Genomic DNA, 24430 nt, shown 5'->3' on the forward strand with positions numbered 1-24430 from the left:
TAACAAGTGAATTGTAGTTTTATCAGGAAAAAATATATATAAAATGTGTGAAATAAGATGAAACCTTCGCAATTCATTTACATTGAGAGAAATCACTAGTTTTTGCTGTTTTCTTTAGTGGTCTTCCTAATCTTGGAAAATACGCGTTACTACTGCACAAAAATGACTGATTCTGCAAGTTTGTTATCATATCCATGGACAGTTTTATGAAATTAGTTGCCTTTGTCCCTCCACACATACGTATGGGATGGACTTTGGAGTAGGGGCAGCACTGTCTGTAGCTCCCACCTCCCCTTCCTATAGAATCCCTAGGGTATAAAAGACTAGTGCTGGAGTGGAGAAATCAGTCTCGACGAGTACTCGCCAACGCAAAGGAAAGAGCTTCAACGAACCCATCATGGGGAACACAAAGCTCTCTCTTTTGCTTCTTCTGAGCACCTTTGCCTTAACCCGTAAGTACCTCTCTGGCTGGTCCCTGCTGTGGATAAAAATCTATTTTTAGATATTATCAGATATATCAGATATTAAGTATATGCTTTAAAAGTTTTTATTTTGGACATTTTTTGTTTTACATATTATAATACCAAAGAGACATGTATGTAGCTGTTAACTTTTTTAAAGATTTAAAATGAACTTTTACCCAGCAGTAGTTTGTTTCTTAAGTTTTCATGTTTGTAATTTTCAGATTTAAGGTATTTTCTTTAGAAGTGTTCCATTCGGAAATGTTTAATTTTAAATAAATAAATATTCCAATGCCAAACCAAATTATCGGTAGCTGTTAAATTGAACAACTAGAATGTGTTTATAAAAGTGGGTGTTTTTAGCTATGTGCATTTTACTTTGCATGTGCAATATCTATTATGTCATTTTGTTGCAAAATCTTTTTTTGTTGTTGAAAATAACACTTACAGAGTGAACTGAAGCATCTCCTCTCGACATTGCACAGTTAATCTCGTAAAATAAGCACTGTCCCTGTTGCAAATTACAAGTTAACTTTCTTCAAAACCGCCAAATACATTGACTGTATATCAGCTAAACTATTTCTGATGGTGAACCCGAACCATCAAAATAAAATGTAAATGATGAAAGTCCTGTTCAGCTAGTCGAGATCTGTCTTTGAGCTTTTTGTCCTCTATTTTTAGTCTGGTAAAACAGTGTTTTCTCACAAAATGTATGATTTAATAAGTGATACTGTGCAAGCAATTTTACAAATATCTGAATTCTGACAGTGCAGACGTGCAAATATCACTTTCTGGGATGTAAACAATATCACAGTTTTTATTTTAAACGATTGGGGGCAGTTCCCCCTCACGCCCACATGATTTGATAGTAAAGTGAGTAGAGGGGACAGGCAGTTGAACAGATACATAACTGCACCCACACACTTCAAAGAAAGAAAAGCTGCTTTTTTTACACACTTAAAAACGATTTCAGTCATGTTGTAATTAATTATAAAACTTCTGTATAATCCTGCTTTGACCAAAATTGCGTTATCCTCTCACAGACTCCCAAGACGATGGTGCCGAAGAACATCCAACATGCTTGCGTACGTACCAACAAATCATTGCTTATCCTACCAATGTGCTGCAGTTTGCTGACTGTTATGGCAACATGACGGGTCTTTACTCAAACACATTCAAAATACAATTTCTAATCTCTCCCTAGTGGCAAGAAGGTACAAGAGCCTTCACAAATATGAATACCAGTACGAAGCAGAGTCCCTGAATGCCATTAAAGGAGCTTCCAATCTCATAAATGGACCCAAGTGCTCTTGCAAGGTAGACATCATACCTCAGAACATTAAGCCTTCACTTCAGTCCATTAATATTGTCCTCACGCAACATTCCAGTAAGGAAGCCGTCTAACCTCTTTGTCTCCCCCTATAGGTTGAGATTGAAGTTCCTCAGTCTTGCAGCTACATCCTGCGCACCACAGGCTGTAGCTTGAGTGAGGTTGTCGATATGGACTCAGAGGGGAACCCTGTGTTCGGACCTGCACCCGGATCTGATGCCTTCACTGCTGCAATGGAGAAGTAAGACCCCAAAGGCTGTCACACATGCCCTAACCCAACCCTTGTCCCCAATATTTGTTAAAAATTCCTTGTCCTCTCTTCAATTAAGCACATTGTAATTTGGAGTTAACAACTGGTATCCAACCTTTCACCTCTCTGTCCCTGCTCAGACATCCTCTGAAGGTTGTGGTTGAGGGAGTGTACGATGTGAAACTGTACCCTGAGGAGGATGAGTCCGTGACCATCCTGAACATCAAGAGAGGTATCGTCTCTGCCCTTGCCGTGCCCCTGCTGGAAGAGGAGAACAACAAGAAAATGGTATGTTGATCTTCTCAGAAAACACCCTAATCATAACTACACACTTTGTATTACAGTGTAGTTTCAGTGATATGAGCAAGTCATTTCTTATTGAGTACTTTATTACGCCAATGGGTACTTTAGAGTAGCCTAGTGGTTAGAGCACTGGACTAGTAACCGAAAGGTTGCAAGATCGAATCCCCGAGGTGACAAGGTAAAAATCTGCCATTCTGCCCCATAACAAGGCAGTTAACCCATTGTTCCTAGGCTGTCATTTAAAATAAGAGTTTGTTCTTAACTGACTTGCCTAGTTAAATAAAGGTCAAATAAACAGTGTACCTTATTACTCCATATTATTCAATACAATTGGAAACTACCTGGTAAACAAAGGTACATATTGGTGCTTGTTTTAGTGAATCCAAGAAACAAAAATGTAATTATTGTGTAATAAAGCAATAATAAATTAAAGGGAATGCAGTACTGTTGGCACGCCGACGTGATGCACTACAAGGTACAAGACTAGCCAAGAAAATTATGTTCATGGCTCTGCAGAGAGCAATTTGTCACATTCAGTTTTTCAGAAAACATAAATCAGTATTTATATTTATTCAAATATGACAAGGGTCATTGACTTTCCCCTCAGCCCACCATCCACGGCATGTGCAAGACCCACTACATAGTCAACGCCATGGAGGACATCGCTACTGACATCACTCTCAACAGGGACTTGTCCAAATGTGACCACTTCATCCCCCAGAGGGACCACACCAGCCCCCTGGCCCTCATCTCTGGCATGGTAAGACTGGAAAACAGTAAAAGTCGCTGGTTAGATTCTGAAATACACCCTAAATAATTTATTAATCCTAATTCACTTTTTAACTCCTTTCCAAAAACCATTCAAAGTAATTATCTTTCTCCGCTCCAGTAGCTGAAATGACAACTAATATTACTCCTTATTCACTTTTTAACTCCTTTCCAAAAACCATTCAAAGTAATTATCTTTCTCCGCTCCAGTAGCTGAAATGACAACTAATATTACTCCTTATTCACTTTTTAACTCCTTTACAAAAAAAAACGAAACAATAATAATTTCTCCTCCTACAGCACTATCCTCTTGCTCAGCTGATCAGAAGCTCCCAGACCTGCAACTACAAGTTTGACAATGACAAGAAGCACATGATCTCTGGTGCCTGCACTGAGAACCACATCCTGGTGCCTTTCTCTCACAAGTGTGTAAAACATTATGCCTATAATGTTTTATGAAATACGTACCTGCAATGTTAAGAGATGTTGCATACGTCTTTATCATCCCTTTGGCTTTCCACAGGGGAGAGTATGGAGTTACCAACGTTGGCAAGCAGTTCCTGACTCTGCTGGAGGTTTCCACATACAATGAGAGAGTTTTTGACCACAGTAAGTATCACTTACATTGCATTCTAATTATGAAGATGATTATTGTAGACAGTCAGACATAATTGGGATAATTCATTTCACCCGCTCAGTGTCAAAACTGACTTTACCTTCCTGCAGATGTGGCCAACCTCAAGGGTCTGCCAATGGAAGCTGCTGAGGACAAGAGTGTTGTTCAGGACAAGGATGCTGCTCTGGCCGTCTTGAGGGAACTGGCCACTCTGTCCAACGGTGAGAGGAGAGCCCACCTCTTCCAGCAGCTTGTGAGCATGGTCCGTGGAATGAAGGCTGAAACCCTGAGCCCTGCTATCCCCGAGGCCCTGAAATTGTCCGGATCCCTGACCTACCAGGTTCTGGCCCAGTGCGGTACCCCAGAGTGCAGCAGTGCCATCATGCAGATCCTCAGGACCTTTGACAACTCTGCCTTTGAGGTTGATGCCGTCGTGTTCGCTATGGGACTGGTCCCCAACCCCTCTGCCCTCCTGGTCAGCGACATGCTGGCTATGGCACGGTACAAGCAGAGCAAGCCTATCCTGTATGCCCTGAGCAATGTTGTCAAGAGGTAAACAGACATTTTAAAGCAACATATTTTCTAAATGGAACTGAGCAGATGCAGACAATGAAATTCTTATGTTGAATTTCACATTGTGTTCCTCATCAGGTTCTACAAGGCTGAGGGCAAAGTGACCCCTGAGATCGAGGCTGTGGCTGAGTTTGCAGTTGCCCAGCTGGGTGACTGCACCGGTGACAAGGAGCAGAACTTCCTGACCCTGAGGGTGAATGTTCCATCGCTCTCCTTAGCTTTTTCAGATTTACTCACACAGCAAGCAACAATTTGAATCAGAATAATTCATGTTTGCTTCCTTCTGCTCCCCAGGTTATTGGTAACATGGCTGCAGCCATGGGAGCCGCTAGTCCTGCCCTGAAGTCTGCTGTGATCCAGTGTGTAAACGAGCCCGCCGCTTCCCTGGAAGTCCAACAGGCTGCCATTCAGGCATTCAGACAGACCCCTGTCCCTGAGGAGGTAACTCACTCTTATCCTATTAGCTTTAAAAATATATATATGGAAACCGTCAACTCTTTGTTCACTGCAGAACWGTTATACACATTCTCCTGTTTACAGGGCAGAGAGGTGCTCATGCAGGTTCTTTTGAGTGGTGCTAGCCCCCTGCAGAAGCGTGTTGCTGCCTACCTGGTGCTGATGAAGGACCCRCAGCCTGCTGAACTGGCTCAGCTGGCCGCCGCTCTGCCCATCGAAGAAGACCAGCAGGCCAAGAGCTTTGTCATCTCCCACCTGACTAARATACTGGKATCCACAGCAGCRGAGACKCAGGAGTACGWGAGATATCATCTGCAGTATTTACTGCCTCAGCTAACAGAAATATTCTGTTCGATTCTCCCCTCCTCATCATAGGTTTGACCATYTAATAAATTATTCCWTCCATTAKAGGCTGAGACAGAAYATTCTTGATGCCCTGCAGGYCAATGAGGTTGGAACTGTCATGGATCCCACCAAGTTTTCCCGCAACTACAWGATCGGATCTGTGCAAGGAAATATGCTCTTCGAGGGCACCAGCTATCTGCCCAAGGAAGTCATGCTGGAGATGACCCTGAAGGCCTTCGGCTACAATGTTGACATGGTGGAGGTAAAAAATACTATTTGAGTTGTTTCCCTAAAAACTATTATAGGGTTGATGTTTTTTTGCAGAATATACACTTATTTTTCTATCAGTCTCATGGTAAACATTCTCTTCACTTGTAAGGTTGGCATGGAAGGCAAAGGACTTGAGCCAACTGTTGAGGCTTTGTTCGGAGAGAACGGATTCTTCCCTGACACAGTTCTAAAGACCGTCTACTTCGTTTCTGACAAGATGCCTCTGCAGGTTAATGAGGTCATGAAGAGAATGATGCCCGCTCTGAAGAAAGACAGAATGAAGAGACAGGTATTCAAAACCATACTATGTTCTTCTTCTTTCCTTACCAAACATTTTAATTTGTGTGATTGTAATCCTAGTTATTTAATTGTAGCATGAGCTAACTGCCTCTTTCCTTGAAAAAAATATTCTGTAGGCTTCCCAGAACATTGTGAGAGAAATTGGCCGCAACCTCAACAAACTGGTCAAGAATCTGAAGGCTCAGGAGTCCCCTGAGGCTATGGTTTACCTGAGACTGCTGGGAAATGAACTTGGATACCTGAAGACCAATGAGATGGAGAAGATGGCCTACTCTGCTGGTCTGATGATTGACAACGTACTCAAGATGTTCCCCGCTGATGTATGTACAAAGATATGGAAAAAAGCAACACTATCACTTCAGATATACATTAATGTTAACTCATCTGGCAAGAATGACATATCAATGATAAAAAATGTAAACTCAATTTACTATCCAAAATCTGAAATCTACATGTTCCACAGCTGATGAAGGGACTGATGACCAACGCTGACAATGAAGTCTTCGCCCATTACATCTTCATGGATAACGAATTCTTCCTGCCAACTGCCACTGGTGTACCACTGAAGATTGCCCTGTCTGGTACCTTCACCCCTGGCATCAAGGGAGGACTGCACATTACACCCGACATGGTAAACTTTTATATTTATTTTCACTGATCTGTTTTCTATTTGTAGTAACCCTAATACATGTGAAGTCCGTCAGTCTTTTTGCATATCTATATAATATACTTGGACTGATCCCTTTCCCACAGAGCGAGGTCTCCTTCATGCCCTCCGCTGGAATTGAGTTTGTGGCCCGGGTTGGTTCCCACATTCCTGAGTACCTTCTCTCTGGCTTGGAGATGCACACCAGCCTATACCATGAGAGTGGGCTCAGCGCTAAGATCGTCATGGCCGACAACCAGGTCAAGCTGACCATCCCTGCTCCTCAGGGTCCTGCCAAGCTCATCAGCATCACGTAAGTGTCAGAGTATCATTCAGATAACACTTGATGACCAATATTTATCAGAGCCTAAACATTTCCTTTCCGCGACCCCTATTATAGCAACAAGCTGTTCGAAGTGACCTCTGCTGGAGTGAAACCCATCCCGTCTCTGGTAGAGGACAGAATTGATGTGTCTGAGTGCACTCCATTCTTAGCTGGTATGAAGTACTGCAKCACCCTTCAGTACTCTGATGCTAGCTCCCATGACACTGCACCCTACTTCCCCTTTACCGGAGATAGCAAGTAAGTACTAGTTCTATGCAAATACATTTTAACATGCTCCATTTATGTTTTCCTATTTTCAGGTAGAAATTGATCTTAGACATAACTTTTGGAAATGAAACATTTATTTAGGCTTGCTGTGGAGCTCCGCCCCACTGGTGAGGTCACTGAATACACGGCCACCATCGGCTACGAAATCCTCAGGGAGGGAGAAGAAGGTCGTCAGAAAGTTGACACTGTAAAGATGGTCCTGAAGGCAGAAGGTATGGTCCTGAAGGCAAAAGCTCGAAGTTACAAAAGCCCTCTTTTAGAGTAACACAGTCCTTCCATTTCTGTCGTACAACATTTTCCTTGGTGACTAACTTATTCAGTTTATCCTGGACACAGGTGCTGACCCCACTGAGGCCACAGCCACTGTGAAGTACAACAGGAGGAAGAATGTCCTCACCACCGACATCCAGATCCCTGACTTTGACTTGGAGGCCGGAATCAGACTGGGCGTTGTGGATGGCAACACCAAGGGCAAAGGAATACACTCCATCTCCATTGACCTCATCAACAAGAACATCCCTCAGCTGTCCCTGGTTGGCCGCGCTAAGTAAGCTGACAATGCTGCCCCACAAAGTACTTCCCTGTTTTGGTTTCTTATGTGTTCCATTTCTTCCAAATTCCAACTGACTCATGGTTTTCTATGCAGAATTGAGGCCATGAAGGATGCTATGCTGCAGGTGCAGCTGCTTGTCCCTTCAATCAAGGCTGACGCCACAGTTACAGTCAACGTGAAGCGTGGTGAGGAACTGGAACTTGAGCTTGAGAGTGACATCAAGCTCCCAGAGACCACCTCAGTGCAAAAGATCACCCTAAAATATGGTATGCAGGCTTTCAATAACGACCAGATTTTGTACAATGATAAAATGTTTTGCTTCTTGATCATTTTTAACTGTATGTTTCTGAGAGCTTTGCCAGGCTTTAAATGTCAAGTATCCATGGGAAAGTCATTAACATTCAATTTAATTTACTTTAATTACTTCATTACTTTAATGAATCTTACTTTGTAGATGACGAGAAGATTGTGGCTGAGGTCAAGTCTGACATGAACTCTGAGATCCAGAACATCCTCCCTCATGCCGAGGCAATCCAGAAGATGGTCAGGGATGTTCTTGATCAGCAGGTGGGCCAGACCGACATGAAGGTTCGTCACATCCTCACCAAGTCTGCAGAGGTAAAACAACAAAAAAACACTTTAATCTTATGATCACTATTTTGTCCTCACTGAACTTAATATATTACAATATGTACAGTACCAGTCAAACGTTGACACACCTACTCATTTAAGGGTTTTTCTATATTTTTAAAATGTTCTACATTGTAGAATAATAGTGAAGACATCAAAACCATGAAATAGTTTGTTTAACACCAAAAAAGTGTTAAACAAATCAAAATCTATTCTTCAAAGTAGCCACCCTTCGCCTTGATGACAGCTTTGCACACTCTTGGCATTTTCTCAACCAGCTTCACATGGAATGCTTTTCTAACAATCTTGAAGGAGTTCCCACAAATGCTGAGCACTTGTTGGCTGCTTTTCCTTCACGCTGCGGTCCAACTCATCCCAAACCATCTCAATTGGGTTTAAGCCCTGTGATTGTGGAGGCCAGGTAATCTGATGCAGCACTCCATTACTCTCCTTCTTGGTCAAATAGCCCTTACACAGCCTGAAGGTGTGTTGGGTCATTGTCCTGTTGAAAAACAAATTATAGTCCCACTAAGCTCGAACCAGATGGGATGGTGTATTGCTGCAGAATGCTGTGGTAGCCATGCTGGTTAAGTGTGCCTTGAGTTGTAAATAAATCACCGACAGTGTCACCAGCAAAGCGCCCCCACACCATCACACCTCCTCCTCCATGCTTCCCGGTGGGAACCACACATGCGGAGATCATCCGTTCACATACTCTGCGACTCATTAGAACAAATGACAGATTTCCACCGGTCTAATATCCATTTCTCATGTTTCTTGGCCCAACCAAGTCTCTTCTTATTATTGGTGTCCTTTAGTGGTGGTTTCTTTGCAGCAATTCGACCATGAAGGCCTGATTCACGTAGTCGCCTCTGAACAGATGTTGAGATGTGTCTTTTACTTGAACTCTGTGAAGCATTTATTTGGGTTGCAATTTCTGAGGCTGGTAACTCTAATGAACTTAGCATCTGCAGCAGAGGTAACTCTAGGTTTTCTTTTCCTGTGGTGGTCCTCATGAGTGCCAGTTTCACCATAGTGCTTGATGGTTTTTGCGACTGCTCTTGAAGAATCTTTAAAAGTTCTTGAAATGTTCCGGATTGACTGACCTTCATGTTCTAAAGTAATGATGGACTGTCGTTTCTCTTTGCTTATTTGAACTGTTCTTGCCATAATATGGACTTGGTCTTTTACCAAATAGGGCTATCTTCTGTATACCACCCCTACCTTGTCACAACACAACTGATTGGCTTAAACTTATTAAGAAGGTCGACAAAATTCCACAAATTCACTTTTAACAAGGCACATATGTTAATTGAAATGCATTCCAGGTGACTACCTCATGAAGCTGGTTGAGAGAATGCCAAGCTGTCATCAAGGCAAAGGGTTGCTACTTTGAATAATCTCAAAAGTAAAATATATTGTGATATGTTTTACACTTTCTTAGTTACTACATGATTCCATATGTGTTATTTCATAGTGTTGATGTCTTCACTATTATTCTGCAATGTAGAAAATAGTAAAAATAAAGAAAGACCCTGGAATGAGTAGGTGTGTCCAAACTTTTGACTGGTACTGTATTTCTATTACAGGCAACCAACAACTACCTTGAGAAATATGCTGCTGATATCCCATACATGCAGAGCCTGAGAGTCCCTGGGATGCCGGAGATGACTCTGCCTGAGAAACTGTTCCTGAATGCGTAAGTTACATCAATCAACTACCATAAGAATCATTTTCTATCAATACATTAACTGATTTTTTTTTTGGGGGGGGGGGGGTTCCATGACTAATTAGATTAAATATAATTTTCTTAAACAGTGAGGCCACAGCTGCTTACCACTTCAACAATGAGCGTATCTTCATCGCCATTCCCCTGCCTCTTGGTGGAAAATCATCTGAGGAGCTGAACTTCCCAGCTGCACTGACCACACCACACCTGGTTCTGCCCCTGCTTGGCTTGGACATTGCATCCATGGAGATCCCCATCCCTGAGCTTTTCATCCCAGAGACCCTTGATGTGTTTGTGCCCCTCTTCGGAAAAGCTCAGCTGTCCACAAAAGTGAAGAGCAACTTCTACAACTTGGAGGGCTCAGTGTCTGCTGGCAAAGATGCCGTTGAGACACCAAGCTATTCTGCCAAGTTTGATGTGACAGGCAGCTGCTCAATGGAACTCCTGTGCATCAAGATTGAAGGTAGTGCTCCACCTCCAGACATTTTCTAATGTCTTTGTAAATAATAGAGAATTACACCATCTGGAACATGTTTAGTTGTGCAATAATCAATAATTGTTCCTTCTGTGTTGTAAATAGGATCTGGATTGCTTGCCACCACTGCTGCTGATTCCATCAAGGCCCATGTGAAGACCTCCGTGAGCCACAAGCTCATTGATGCCAGCATTAGCATAAGGGAAGTTGGCACTGTTACAGACAACAAGATCAATGTGAAATCCAGCAGCAAAATCGAAGCAACAAGCCCCATGGGTCTGAGTGTAAATCTAGAGCACACCGGCCAAGTTGGCTTCAATACTGAAGTGTCAATATTCACTCCAACACTGAAGATCTCTGGTGATAGCAACTTGGAGGGAACAGTCAAAGCAGGACATGTCTATGGCACCACAATCACCACACAGTCTTTTACCATCTTCCCATTCAGACCAGAGGCAAAGATTGATTCTTCCCTGAAAATTYATTCAACCATTCTTAAGGCCCAGAACACCATTGCTGCATCCTTTGCCAATGGCGAGCTYTCTGTTGTGTCTAACACGAATGCATTCGAAGACATCCTGACCCATGCTGCTGAACTTGCCTTCAAGGATAACCAGCTGTCRCTGAAATGTGACACCAATGCCCTTGCCCTTGGCATGAAGATCCACAACCAGGRTGAYGSTTCTGTTGGCTCTGGAGCAGTCACAATCAAGATGGAGWCCAACYCTGAKRACTCWYKGAATCGCATATACTCTCTTSTCACTGSCTCCCTGGATGTCAYTGGCCTGGCTGTGAACAGTGATGCCACTGTAAAGCTGCTTGAGAACAAAGCTGRACACAAAGCTACCCTGACKATGAACAAGGATGGCCTGGCCACAWGCGGAACAARCACCCTGCAGGGCCCGTTCACCATGGAGAACACCTTCAACGGTGGAATTGATGCCTCCAAGGCTACTCTGTCCATTGAGACCAAGAGTGCATTGAATGACATGAAGGTTGAGAATGCCAACTCACTGACCATCACTCTCTCCASCCTTGCCTTCAKCTCAAAGGCTGAGGCCATTGTCAGCGAGAGCACTTCCTATACACATGACATCACCATTGACRTGCAGGACTACACTGCCTCTGTAAATYTGAACAATYACCTGAAACTGCTGGGAGCCAACCTAGTCAACGAGGCTCAGCTGAAGGCAGTGATCTACAAAATTGACTTTACTGGAAGCCTGAAGGCGGCCTATGGTGAGGAAGAGCTCAAACACACCTATGAGATCAACTATGCAGACTTGACCGCTAATGCTAAGTGCAGCACTACTGGAAAMCTCCTTGGTGCTCACATGAGCCACAACARTGAGCTTGAAATTATTGGCCTTGCTGCAAYGATCCAKAATGAWGCRCGCTTCAACTCCCAGCCMTTCCGKTTCGACAACACCATCCGTGCCAGCATTATTCCCTTCYACTTCAATCTTGARGCCATCTTRAATGCTGATGGTGACCTGACCRTGTATGGCAAGCAGAGCGCTCAGCTCTATGGAAAGTTCCTCCTTAAAGCACAGCCCCTGGCTTTTGCCAGCTCTCATGAATGCAGAGCTTCTGTCACCCAGCAGCTGGACAATGGCTTCTACCTGGAGACCACACTGGACAACAAGATGGACACACTTTTGACTCCCCAGGAGCAGAAAGCCACAATCAGGGTGAAGTCCAAGGTGAACAACCATGCCCTCAATCAGGAAGTGAGTGCCTACAACAATAATGAAAGGCTTGGACTGGAGCTGTCTGCAACCCTCCTCACCGGCCTCCTGAACATAGCTGCCAGTGAAGACCAGGAATTCACAATTTCTGGTTTCCTGAAGTATGATAAGAACACTGACAGTCACTTGATTAACCTGCCCTTCCTTGAAAGTTTGCCTGCAATCCTGGAAAACATCAAGATCACTATTGTGAGCATGGCAGAGAAACTGCAGAATTACATTAACAGTGAAGAGATCAAGGCTAAGCTTGAGGCTCTGCCCCAGCATGTGAGTGACTTTGTTACCAAACTGAATCTTGAAGGCAAGGCTGTCCAGCTCAAACAGGACCTGATTACCCTCACCCAGGTGTATGCCATCTCTCTGGAAGACCTAGAGGCATTTCTGGTGAACCTCAAGACAGCTTTTGAAAACCTGCTGATTGATCTGTCATCCCGCATTCAGGGAATTGTTGATGTTACCAAGGATATGATTGTGAATGGCATCCTGTCTGAAACTGTCATCCAGAGGCTCAACCAGGAGCTGAATGCCATCAACGAGGAGTATAAAATCACTACTATGATCGTAGCTGTCATTGATGCCATTGAAGAGCTGATCAAGCAGATTGACATGCAGAAACTGAAGGACAGCAGCATTGCACTCCTGCACGACATTGATGCCCAGTTTCAAATCAAGGCTAAGCTTGAAAATGCAGTGAGTGAATTGAAGCAGTTCATTGAGAACTTTGACAGAACCCAATTTGTTGAGGATCTGAGGAACTACATTACCTCCCTCAACTTGGAAGCTTATGTTGAGCAGCTGATAGATCAGTTTCAGCAAGATTGGCAAAGATTCAGCAAGGCTATTGAGCCTGTCAAGGCAGTGATTCAGGATTTCGACATCTTTGGTAAGTTGAATGCTTTCCATGCCAAGTTGACAGAACTGATTGTCAAATATGATGTTGACAAGAAGGTTGAAGCAGTCCTGGAGAAGGTTGTGGACCTCATTAAGCAGTTTAAAATTGGTGAAACAATTCAGGTCCTTGTTAACAAGCTGACGGCCATCGATATCCCAGGGAAGGTAATGCAGATGCTGGAAGAAGCCATCAACTACTTGAAAGCTACTGAGATCAAACAGGTGATTGACCAGCTGAACGAATATCTCGACTGTGTTGTCCAGAAGCTGAAGTCATTTGATTACAATGCCTATGTGGATGAAACCAACCAGATGATTGCTGAATACACCGCTCATGTGAATGAGCTGATCAAGGCACTTGAGATCCCACAGAAACTTCAGGCTTCAAGAAAGTTTGTCAACTTTGTTGTGTCATCTGCACTTAACTACATTGAACATCTGAGGGAAATCAAGGTTGCAGACATGATCAAAACAGTGAAGGACATAGCTGACCATGCCATCCTTAATGACCTTAAGGCAATTTCTGACAGCCTGAAGCAGAGAATCACTGATATGGACCTCAGAAATTATATAATCTCCTTCCTGCATCAGCTGAGCGAACACTACACCATGGTCACCACCATCATCAATGAGGTGTTCGGCAATGTGTTTGAGGTGATCCAGAAGTTTGCTGGTGAACAACAAATTGTCAGCGAGGTCAAGCAGATAATTGAGGGWGTTGTTACTGGACTGAAGACAGCTYAGCTGGACTTRCCTTCATTCACCATRCCTCTCACTGACCTGGTCATGCCCTCCATGAAGGTCAGCCTGGAGAAGCTTCAGGAGATTGAAATTCCAACACAGCTGGATATCCCTGAGTTCACTATCCTGGGTTTCCACACAGTGCCAGCCACCACCGTTTCCTTTGACGATATCAAGCAGAAGGTCACAGAGCTCATKGARTTRATTGTCAACTTTGAGATCCAGAWMCTTYATTTGGATGRTTTCTRRGGAGACCTGYCCATGAGCTACCTGCCAACCCTACCTGACATTACTCTCCCAGAGATCACATTCCCAGAGTTCTCCTTCCCTGCCCTCCCTAAGATGGCCGCAGAGAAGCTCCTAGAGATTCCAACTCTCCAGATCCCTGAGATCAAGCTCCCTGCCATTCCCAGTGAGATCAGTCTCCCTTGCTTTGGCAAGCTCTATGGTGAGATCAAAGTCAGCACCCCCATCTACAGCATTAGGACCTCTGCTGAGCTCCAGAACTCTACTGACAGTGAGGAGACTCCTCAGTTCACTGCTTTCCTAACCTCCCAGGCCATATCTCCCATTTTTGAGATATTCAGCTACAACCTGGACTCCACTGCTCGCGTTGCCATCCCCAAGTTGAACCGTGTGATAGTTGCAGAGAACCTTAAGTTTACCCACACTGCACTTGCAGTCGAACACCAGGCATCAGTGACCCTCTACCGCCTTGCAGCCCAGGCCTCAGCTAAGACCACAGTCAAGGCAACCACTGCACACTACACGGCTGACATTGTCAATAATGCATTCTTTGCCACATTGGGTGGTATGTCTGCATCTGTGGACACTACCTACAACCACCAGATACATATCCCAATCCTTGGCTTCACCAATGGTGCCTCTGTGACCCAAAAGGCTGTTGCCCGCCTGGAGGACACAACAATCACTCTGACCYTTGGAAATGATGGTGCTATGAAGTTCAACTTTCACGAGGGCACACACAAGTGTGACCTTCACTTCGCCATCAGTCCCAGCACTGCTAAGCTGACAATCTCCGCTGACACCGACACTGRCCTTCTGAAGATGAAGCAGACCYTGAACGCTGATGCAGTCATMRWCKGTCACATCACATTTGAMGCCCGSTRTGAYGCAGAAGGCCCAGKSYTCAAGAACAGCCTTCTGGTGGRATCTGGAAATGCRYARTWMGGAMATWTGAAYYTTGAACTGAAGGCAAACCATGACACAGAGCTTGTTGGAGYTCTCAGTGGAATCSTGTCKAACTCACTCAKCYTTYWYATTKATCCWAMTGAYGTTGTCTTTGACTTCCAGAACAAGGGAAACACCAAGCTRKGCTTCAACGAGGCACTGYTGGCCAAGATTGATCTCCAGAATGACTACTCTGCCARKATCAAGCCTGAAYCTCAACAGATCAACACTGTGGCTCTTGCCCGTTTCAACCAGTACAAATCCTCCTACAACTTCACTATTGACAACAACGAAAAGGAGGCTGGCATCTTTGCTACCATGAATGGTGAGGCAAATCTTGAATTCCTGACAAACCCCATCAGCATCCCAGAGATTGATCTGCCCTTCATTAACATGCACATTCCAGCCATCAGCGATCTGAACCTGTATGAGCATACTGGCTTGAAGAACATCTTGACCACCACAGAGCAGTCTCTTGATGTTGATTCCAAGATCCTGTACCAGAAGAGTCAGTTTTACTCTCTGGGCAACCTGATCACCGAACTCTCCCTGAAGTCACCCATCTTCAATCTGAATGCCAATGCCGGACTTTACGCTGAGGATGACCTTGTGTTCCGCCTGGGAGCTACCACAGCCTCCGTTTTTGAGGCTCTTAAGACCAAGCTTGATGGCACCACCAGTTTGACCACCAAAAGAGGTTTTAAGCTGGCCACATCCCTGTCCTTGGAGAATGCCCACATTGAGGGAAACCATGACAGCACTTTCAGCCTAAGCACCGACAACCTGGAAGCTGCGGTGTCTGTGGCTACCGGTGCAAAGATTGCCCTGCCCATCTTCAACCTAGAAGCCAATCAGCAATTTGTTGCAGACACCAAGACCAAGCCAAATGCTGCCTCTACATTGAAGCTGAAAGGTGATTTCAACCTGCCCCTTATCAAAGCAATTGGCAAGGTAGAGGCTGACCACAGCCTGAAGCTAGAGGGAACCCTTGAGTACATCTCTGTGGAGTCATCCATCAAGGGCAACATTGATGCCACAATCCTGGAATACAATGCTGTTTTGGGAGCTCTGGACAATGAAGCTAACATCTACCTGAATGCTGATGGCCTACGCTCCACCTCAAAGATCATTGCCAATGCTAAACTCAGCAACGGTGASACAARTGTCCTGGAYATGGATGTGGARGAGAACCTGGCTGTTGAGGCATCCGTGAGCCYTGTGTATGCAGTGCTGAAATTRGRSASCAACAARYAYGCCAATGTGATTACCTTCAACACCAAGGGAAAGCATGTAGCCCAGGCTACCATTGACTTTGCACCATTGACATCACTGACTGCTGATGTTGAGATTGACATGTCTCAGCCAAGCAACGTGGGTGACATTTCCTTCTTTGAGAAGACTGCTGTCGAGCTGACAATGACCAAGCAGAAGATCTCTACCACCGCCAAGATTGCCACCCCTGTGTACACCACAAATCTGGCAGCTGAGTTGAAGGGTGATGCCCCTGTCTTCAAGGCCGAACTGAAGTCATCTGCTACCTCTGTCATCAACTTCCTGGATTACGACGTGGATGGTAAAATTATAAAAATATCCTCTATAATATCATCATTTGATGCAAAATAATTGTATTTGAGGAAATTGAAACTGCCTCAACAGCTTCCTTCACTGCAAGCTTTGAGAACGAAGCCCTGAGCGTGAATGGCAAGGCTGTCCTTACCCATGCAGACCTGACCATGGACATTCAGAATGTGATTACCCAGGCTATGAGGTAAAGTAATACTTTTAAACAGGCTGATTTCAATGCATAATACATATTGAAACAAATTATTTAGGCTTGTTAGCACAATGTTAATCAAATCCTTACAAACATTTTGCAATTTGAAGATACCTGAATATGTATTAGTATGGTTTGTTTTGTCATTTGTGCATTTCAGGAAGAAGCGTCAAGAGGAGGGAAGGTAAATACTCAATAATGTACCTTCAATTCACTTCAATCGAGGACTATTGCATGAGCAAATAAAGTCTACATCTTTTGACCTTCTACTACACACATGTATTACATGGAGTTATAAACTGGGTGGTTCGAGCCATGAATGCTGATTGGCTGAAAGTTGTGGTATATCAGACCGTATACCATGGTATGACAAAATATTTATTTTTACTGCTCTAATTGCGTTGGTAACCAGTTTATAATAGCAATAAGGCACCTTGGGGGTTTGTGATATATTGGCCATATACCGCACCCCCCTCGGGCCTTATTGCTTAATTAAACTATGATTGAATAGACAGTAACTGATCACACTGTTTTTCTTCAACTTCTTAGTGTCTCCCGCCACACCCTGAATGTGGACATCACCAGCCCAACCTTCACTGATGTGAACTTCCGCTACGCTGCCCGCAGAGATGGCGTCAGTGCTTCCATCTCTACTCCATCCACTGGGTTCTTGGGTCTTCAGCTCCAGGGCAGGAAACCATCTCAGCTGAGCGCTAGACTCTACAGCCGTTATGCTGTGCGTTTCTTTTAATTTCATTCATCTTAAAATACTCAATACTTGTGTCCCTATTCACAAGTCAAATAGATGTCACCCTATTGTACAGGTCAATTGAAATGTGTTGTGTTTCTCCTATATCTAACAGTCTGCCCCTGAGGATGATGTTGACATCTTGGTCATCAGAGCTACTGCTAAGGATGCCGATAAGATAAAACTACAGGTTGCCTACAACATGGAGGCCCCCCACGACATGCTCCTGGGTCTGAAGGAGAGACTACCTGCCATCACATCCACCCTGAACAGCTTCTCTAACAAGTATGAGATCTTCGGGCACGTGGAGGGGCTGAAAAGCTCCATCATCAACCTCATTGAGGAAGCCTACACTGCTGCCAACAGCCACGCAGCCGAGCTGAGCCAGCTGTCAATCCTCTTCAGGAACACTGTTTTCCAGTTCCAGAAAACCATCCAGGTCTTCCTGGATGCTGCCATTAAGTTCCTTAGGGAGACAGAGTTCAAGCTCCCTAGCTCTGAGGAAATTACCACCCTGCCTAAGGTCCTCAAGCAGCTGACCACTGGCATTGCCACTATGGTTGAGCAGGCCATCCAGGTGGTCATAGACAGTGCAGAGGCCTCCTTCAATGCTCTGGTCGATATGATCAGCGACATCCAGGTCACTATGCCAATTGGTGATGTGATGACTGGAGGCCAGATCATAGATAACATGAGAGCCAACATGAAGCATGCTCTTGCCCAGCTTGTTGGTCTGGTGAAGCATCTGGAGAGCCTTGACATGGTCCTGGAGAAGCTTGGCGAGACCCTGAAGGTCATCGTTGAGAAGGCCCAGGAGTTTGTCGACACTCTGAAGTCTGACTATCTGGATGCCGTCGCTATCTACATCAACGCTCTGTACGATAACCTTGTCGGCGTGATCAAGACCGTCCTGGACCAAGTCAATACTGTGTTAAACATGGAGCAGGTGAACATAGCAATTGAACACGTCGCTGACATGGTTCTGTCTGTGGTTAATCAGCTCAACCTCGCCATCACTGGTCTTCTGCAGCAGGCTTCTGAGGAGGCCCAGGCTTTCATCAAAGTTAGCGGTGGAAGGCTTGAGATCGAGCTTCCCTTTCCCTTCCACCAGTGAGATACCTTCACAGACTGAACCCTGAGTCTAACACTACCCATCTGTATAACATTATGCTACTCAGAGGCACAGGGCTGGGAATGTACTTCAAACAAGTATTTCAGCACGTCTTTAAAGCATTTAGGTAAACATGCAGCTATTATTTTATCATTTTTGTGTAAATGACAAGTGGTACACTTACCAACATAAAAATGAAATACTGTTGAGTCCTATTTCCCTATCTATCTGTACCATACAAGATGCAATATGAGAGTACAAAATAAATAACATTTATACAGCATTATGTTTGATTTATATTTTTTCACCTGCTATGTGTATGTTTTGAGATCCTCAGTATTTTAACAACAGGCATTCCATTAGTGATGCAAATGAGTGATGTGAACCATAGACACTATTAATATTGATAAGACTGACTTTCTTTCAGTGTTGAGAGATCTTTAGACATAGCCCGAATATAACTTTCAAAATGAGCAAAGTGGAAAGCCTATATGAATAATATTAAGTCTCTTGCTGATCTTTAAAACCAACCGATATTATGGAATCACAGGACACAAACTATGGCTCAAACACATCATTGAGCATTATCAAATACTTGTACATGGAATGCTATCAAAACTACCCTTCTATTTCAAATATACATTTTCATTTCTGATCTGACTGTAATCCTAACCTGTTTATGGATCACCAAGGGATGCAAAGTACATATTACTGTAACATAGAGCACTACTCAAATGAAGGGCTGATGTATGCTGCTGTACACCTAACACGGCATGTTTTGTGGCTGTGATGTCTTGTCTTGTTAAGAACCAATTCTCTCCTGTGTAGAACGACATTGAGATAAATGTACTCCGGTTGACTAGTGACTAGGGAATCACTCGGGGCGGAATGCATTTCACATTTTATACAACACCCTTAGGGTATTCAGGCTTCAGAGCAGCAGCGGGTAACATCACGTCAGTAGGTAGCTAGTTTAAGTGTGAACAATTCTGAGGATATTGGCTGTTCTACACTAATTAAATAACTGGGACATAAAGTGTGTGACTATGTATAGTGTGCTTTCTTTATTTTTCATAAGCTTGTGTAACTTTTCCGTTCATAAGCATCTCTTTAATTATTTAGTATGGGCTTTAAAAAGCAAGGAGGACCAAGACACTCTTCTTGGAATTAAAATGCTTTTATTGAGGTGGAATGTCCAATGGAACAAAATATTTACAACTTTTCAGCATGTCTAGCTTTCGTCCGGGAGTAATGCAATGATTGAAAAAACAACATGGCTTGTCATGGGAACAAACTACAGAACAAACAGTATTCCAACCATGACTGGTGAGGGAGTGGCTCCTCACAACATATTATGGTCATCGGTGGACAATTATCAAAGGCAATATAGAAATGAAATACATATGAATATTAAAAGGTAGACTCAGCAAAATGAGGTTGCCATGAGCAGCACCGCAGATATTGAGATGAGCGAGATGCAAGACTTCACTCTCACACAGTCACACACAGTATCTGTGCATGGGCACAGGTTCGCTTCATGCTGTTCACAGATTGGTATCCACGACATCGAAACAGCAGAGAAGTTGAGCCTCACGCTTCAACGCTCTTAGTTGTTGTGGAAATTGACCCACTATCCTGTTTACATTTAAATCACTGAGTCTACCTTTAAAGCTAGAATCCTTAATCAGTGGAACTACCACTTCTGTCTGTGATGTTACAACAACAAAGAAGTTACTGCAAACAACAAACACCGTTTTTCTCCCTCTGACATCACGCGCGATAGAACAGCAGAATATGTACTGTACAGGAGACTGAAAAGATTTGGCATGGGTCCCCAGATCCTCAAAAAGTTCTACAGCTGCACCATCGAGACCATCCTGACCGGTTACATCACCGCCTGCTTTGGCAACTGCTCGGCATCCGACAGAGGGTAGTGCGTATGGCCAGTACATCACTTGGGCCAAGCTTCCTGCCATCCAGGACCTATATACTAGGCGGTGTCAGAGGAAGGCCCAAAAAATGGTAATAGCCTCCAGTCACCAAAGTCATTGACTGTTCTCTCTGCTACCGCACTGCAAGTGGTACCGGAGAGCCAAGTCTAGGTCCAAAAGGCTCCTTAACAGCTTCTACCCCCAAGCCATAAGACCAGCATGTCAATAATTCTTACAAAAACAAGTAGCGATGAAGTCAATCTCTCCTCTACTTTGAGCCATGAGAGACTGACATGCATATTATTAATGTTAGCTCTCCGTTTACATCTAAGGACCAGCTGTGCTGCCCTGTTCTAAGCCAATTTGAATTTTCCTAAATCTCTCTTTGTGGCACCTGACCATACAAACTAGGGCCTGTGTTGTTAAGAAGTCAGAGCAGTGCTTTATTATGGACAAACTTCTCCCCATCTTAGCTACGTTGCATCAACATGTTTTGACCATGACCATTACAGTTTACAATCCATAACTTCCACATTATTCATTACAATATCTACCTGAAGTTTAGGGATTAGTGAATGACTTGTCCTAAATACAATGCTTTTAGTTTTGGAAATATTTAGGACTTACTTACTGTATTTCTTTGTAACCATTCTGAAAATGACTGCAGCTCTTTGTTAAGTGTTGCAGTAACTTAATTCGCTGTTGTAGCTGACGTGTAAAGTCTTGAGTCATCCGCATACATACACACTGACCAGAGGCATGTCAATAGTAAAGACTGAAAAAAGTAAGGGGCCTAGACAGCTGCCCTGGATTATGCTTGAGAGACTTCCATTAAAGAACACCCTCTTTGTTCTGTTGGACAGGTAACTCTTTATCCACAATATAGCAGGGGGTGTAAAGCCATAAAACATACATTTTTCCAGCAGCAGACTATGCTCGATAATGTCAAAAACCGTACTGAAGTCTAACAAAACAGCTCCTACAATCTTTTTATTATCAATTTCTCTCAGCTGATCATCAGTAATTTGTGTAAGTGCCATGCATGTTGAATGAGCTTCCCTATCAGTGTGCTGAAAGTCTGTTGTCAATTTGTTTACTGTAAAAAATAAATGTATCTGGTCAAACACTATTTTTTCCAAAAGTTTACTAAGGGTTGGTTACAGGCTGATTGGTAGGCTATTTGAGCCAGTAAAGGGGGCTGTACTATTCTTGGGGTAGCGAGTAGAAAAATTACTTTTGCTTCCCTGCAGGCCTGAGGGCACACACTTTCTGTGACTAGAGTGGGCATTCTAGTTTCTTTATTTCTATGTTTTGTATTTCTATGTTTTGGCCGGGTATGGTCCTCAATCAGGGACAGCTGTCTATCGTTGTCTCTGATTGGGAATCATACTTAGGCAGCCTTTTTTCCTTTGGTGTTGGTGGGTAGTTGACTTTGTTAGTGGCACTATAGCCCTAGTAAGCTTCACGGTCGTTTCTTGTTTTGTTGGCGACATTCTAAATAAAAGAAAATGTACGCTGACTACGCTGCACCTTGGTCCGGTCATTTCCACCTAGACGACGGCCGTGACACTTTCTTGGCTTAGATTGAAGACAAACAATGACAAGCCACCTGGGTCTGACAACTTGGATGGAAAATTACTGAGGATAATAGGGGACGATATTGCCACTCCTACTTGCCATATCGTCCGCTATTATCCTCAGTAATTTTCCATCTATGTTGTCAGACCCAGGTGGCTTGTCATTGTTGATAGACAACCAGTGGCGATTTTAGCATGTTTATCTTGGTGGGGCAAACTCAAATAATGGGGGGGATATACATTAACTGGACAATAAAGGTGAAAAACAGTGCCCACAAACTGTTAGGGCCTACATAAAGCTGTCCCAACAGCAGAGTCCCAACAGCAGTCCCAATACTTTACCATTGCTACACCTGGCTATCAGCGGAGCCTTGTCTGGCAGCGAAACAGTTCATTCAGCCTCATATAAAAAACCTGGCTGATAAGGCTGACATGCTTTAACAAATGTGGTTTCTACTGACAATTGAGATGTACAAACTATGGCATAAGGGGACGACGAGTGGATAAGAGACAAACCGTAATTTCAATTAAGACAATAATGAGCGAGCTAGGACGGACATGGTCAATATAACTATTTGTTCAGCACTTTTGAAATGTACAGCGACAGAATTCAGAACATGGGCCGTTCTTACAGTATTCTCTCTGTACACCAAGTCAGAACTGCAGGATAAATAAAGGGTGCATATAGGCAGACAATGAAAGCTCTTACAATATTCGATGATGACATTTATCTAAAACAGGCTATAGGCTACATGTGCACCACCAAGTCAGAAAAGTAGGCTAAATTATGATGGGAAAAGGGACCAAATTGTTAGGGTGAGTCACATGGGCTACTAACAGCTTACTACACAACATATACTTAGTATTACTTTCTTGGCTACAGTATGCATGAAAGTGGGGCAGCAGCGGGGTGGCAGGTAGCCTACTGGTAAGCGCGTTGGACTAGTAACCGAAAGATTGCAAGATCAAATCCCGGAGCTGACAAAGTAAAAAAATCTGTCATTCTGCCCCTGAACAAGGCAGTTAACCCAATGTTCCTAGGCCCTCATTGAAAATAAGAATTTGTTCTTAACTGACTTGCCTAATTAAATAAAGGTAAAATATAATATTATGAGCAGCATACAATACATTTTTGGACTCACCTTGTTGTGCTTTGCTCACTTGAACAGGTAGGTGGCACGGAGGTCCTTCGTGGGCATCAAAGTCTGGCATTCCCTGGATTTATGGTTCTTTCAAGACAACTGGGAACTCTGAAAACAACAAGGTCGAATCAGGACGTTAGTGATCTTCAGGTCGGAGTACTAGAAAGAGGAATTCCAAGTTGAGAAAGAGGAATTCCAACCAATTTTCCCAGTCMGAGCTAGTTTTTTCCCCCGAATTCCCAGTTGTCTTGAATTCACTGAGTTTCAAGTAGTTTTCAAAACTAATTTTAAGCTTGGAAAAGAGACTCTTAAATCCAGAATTGGACCACACATCCACTCCACTGAATAGCAGGCTAGTGATTGCTTTGCTATGCTTGCAGTTAGACACTGATTCCTTCCAAACAACTTGTTGTTGAATTTGTGATATCCAACCTGTTTTGTAATGTTTATGTCCAATGGCCAATGAGCACCGATACGTTTTATCTATAATTTCTCTTKATAATTTCTCTTCATATGACAAGGATTGAAACGGATTTGCCAGTAGATTGTCGACTTTATTCATCATGATGACTGCTAGCTAGCTAAGTGTCCCCATGAGTGACAGAACACTGAGCCAATCACGGTACAACTAGAGAACATTACCAACCCCTACGCTTAGTATTTTCCGCTGGCTGCCCCACCACCACAGAAAGCACTGAGCTAAGCTGAAACACACACATTTTGGAGCTGCCTTACTCAATAAAGAAAAAAAGAGACCATGTTTGTATGCGGCTTTATTAACTCAATGATTTTTTTATTTTATTTTTTACATTGCTTGCAAACTGATATTTGGCACATATTAATGCCAATATAACATGCAAAACAGGCAAAGCTAAACAAGTGGGGCCCTGAATAGACAACAATCAGTTTTTCACCTCTTCCACACTCACTTTTCAGAAATCCAAATTACAATGCTTGTCTTTCATAATTTTCATCATATGGATGAACCAGGATGGTGTTTGAGGTCCCGTAACGCCCGGTCAGCAGCAGGGGACCACGTGAACAGAACCTTGGGAGAAGTAAGTGCTGACAGGGGGGAAGCCAGGGTGCTGTAACCCCGGATAAAGCGGCGATTGTCACGTCCTGACCATAGTGCTTATGTGTTTTGCTTGTTTTAGTGTTGGTCAGGACGTGAGCTGGGTGGGCATTCTATGTTGTGTGTCTAGTTTGTCTGTTTTTGTGTTCAACCTAATATGGTTCTCAATCAGAGGCAGCTGTC

The 24430-nt window shown here is 43.6% G+C and overlaps 1 protein-coding gene across 1 annotated transcript; it reads left to right on the forward strand.

Moving 5' to 3' along the window:
- The first annotated feature begins 366 nt into the window (after positions 1-366).
- On the forward strand, positions 367-18805 carry LOC111954202 (apolipoprotein B-100). Its single transcript, XM_023973734.2, has 29 exons — positions 367-452; positions 1505-1546; positions 1666-1778; positions 1887-2032; positions 2182-2329; positions 2952-3104; positions 3413-3537; positions 3636-3721; positions 3839-4280; positions 4380-4494; positions 4596-4742; positions 4842-5053; positions 5169-5364; positions 5482-5661; positions 5789-5992; positions 6136-6303; positions 6426-6631; positions 6719-6901; positions 7013-7143; positions 7268-7478; positions 7578-7750; positions 7939-8102; positions 9704-9813; positions 9933-10306; positions 10424-16462; positions 16546-16657; positions 16824-16847; positions 17213-17399; positions 17527-18805. Exons 1-29 carry the CDS (start codon positions 398-400, stop codon positions 18523-18525), a joined length of 11445 nt encoding a protein of 3814 aa, XP_023829502.1. The 5' UTR covers positions 367-397; the 3' UTR covers positions 18526-18805.
- The last annotated feature ends 5625 nt before the right edge of the window (positions 18806-24430 follow it).

The sequence above is a fragment of the Salvelinus sp. IW2-2015 genome, linkage group LG28, assembly GCF_002910315.2.
Source record: "Salvelinus sp. IW2-2015 linkage group LG28, ASM291031v2, whole genome shotgun sequence".
NCBI lineage: Eukaryota > Metazoa > Chordata > Actinopteri > Salmoniformes > Salmonidae > Salvelinus > Salvelinus sp. IW2-2015.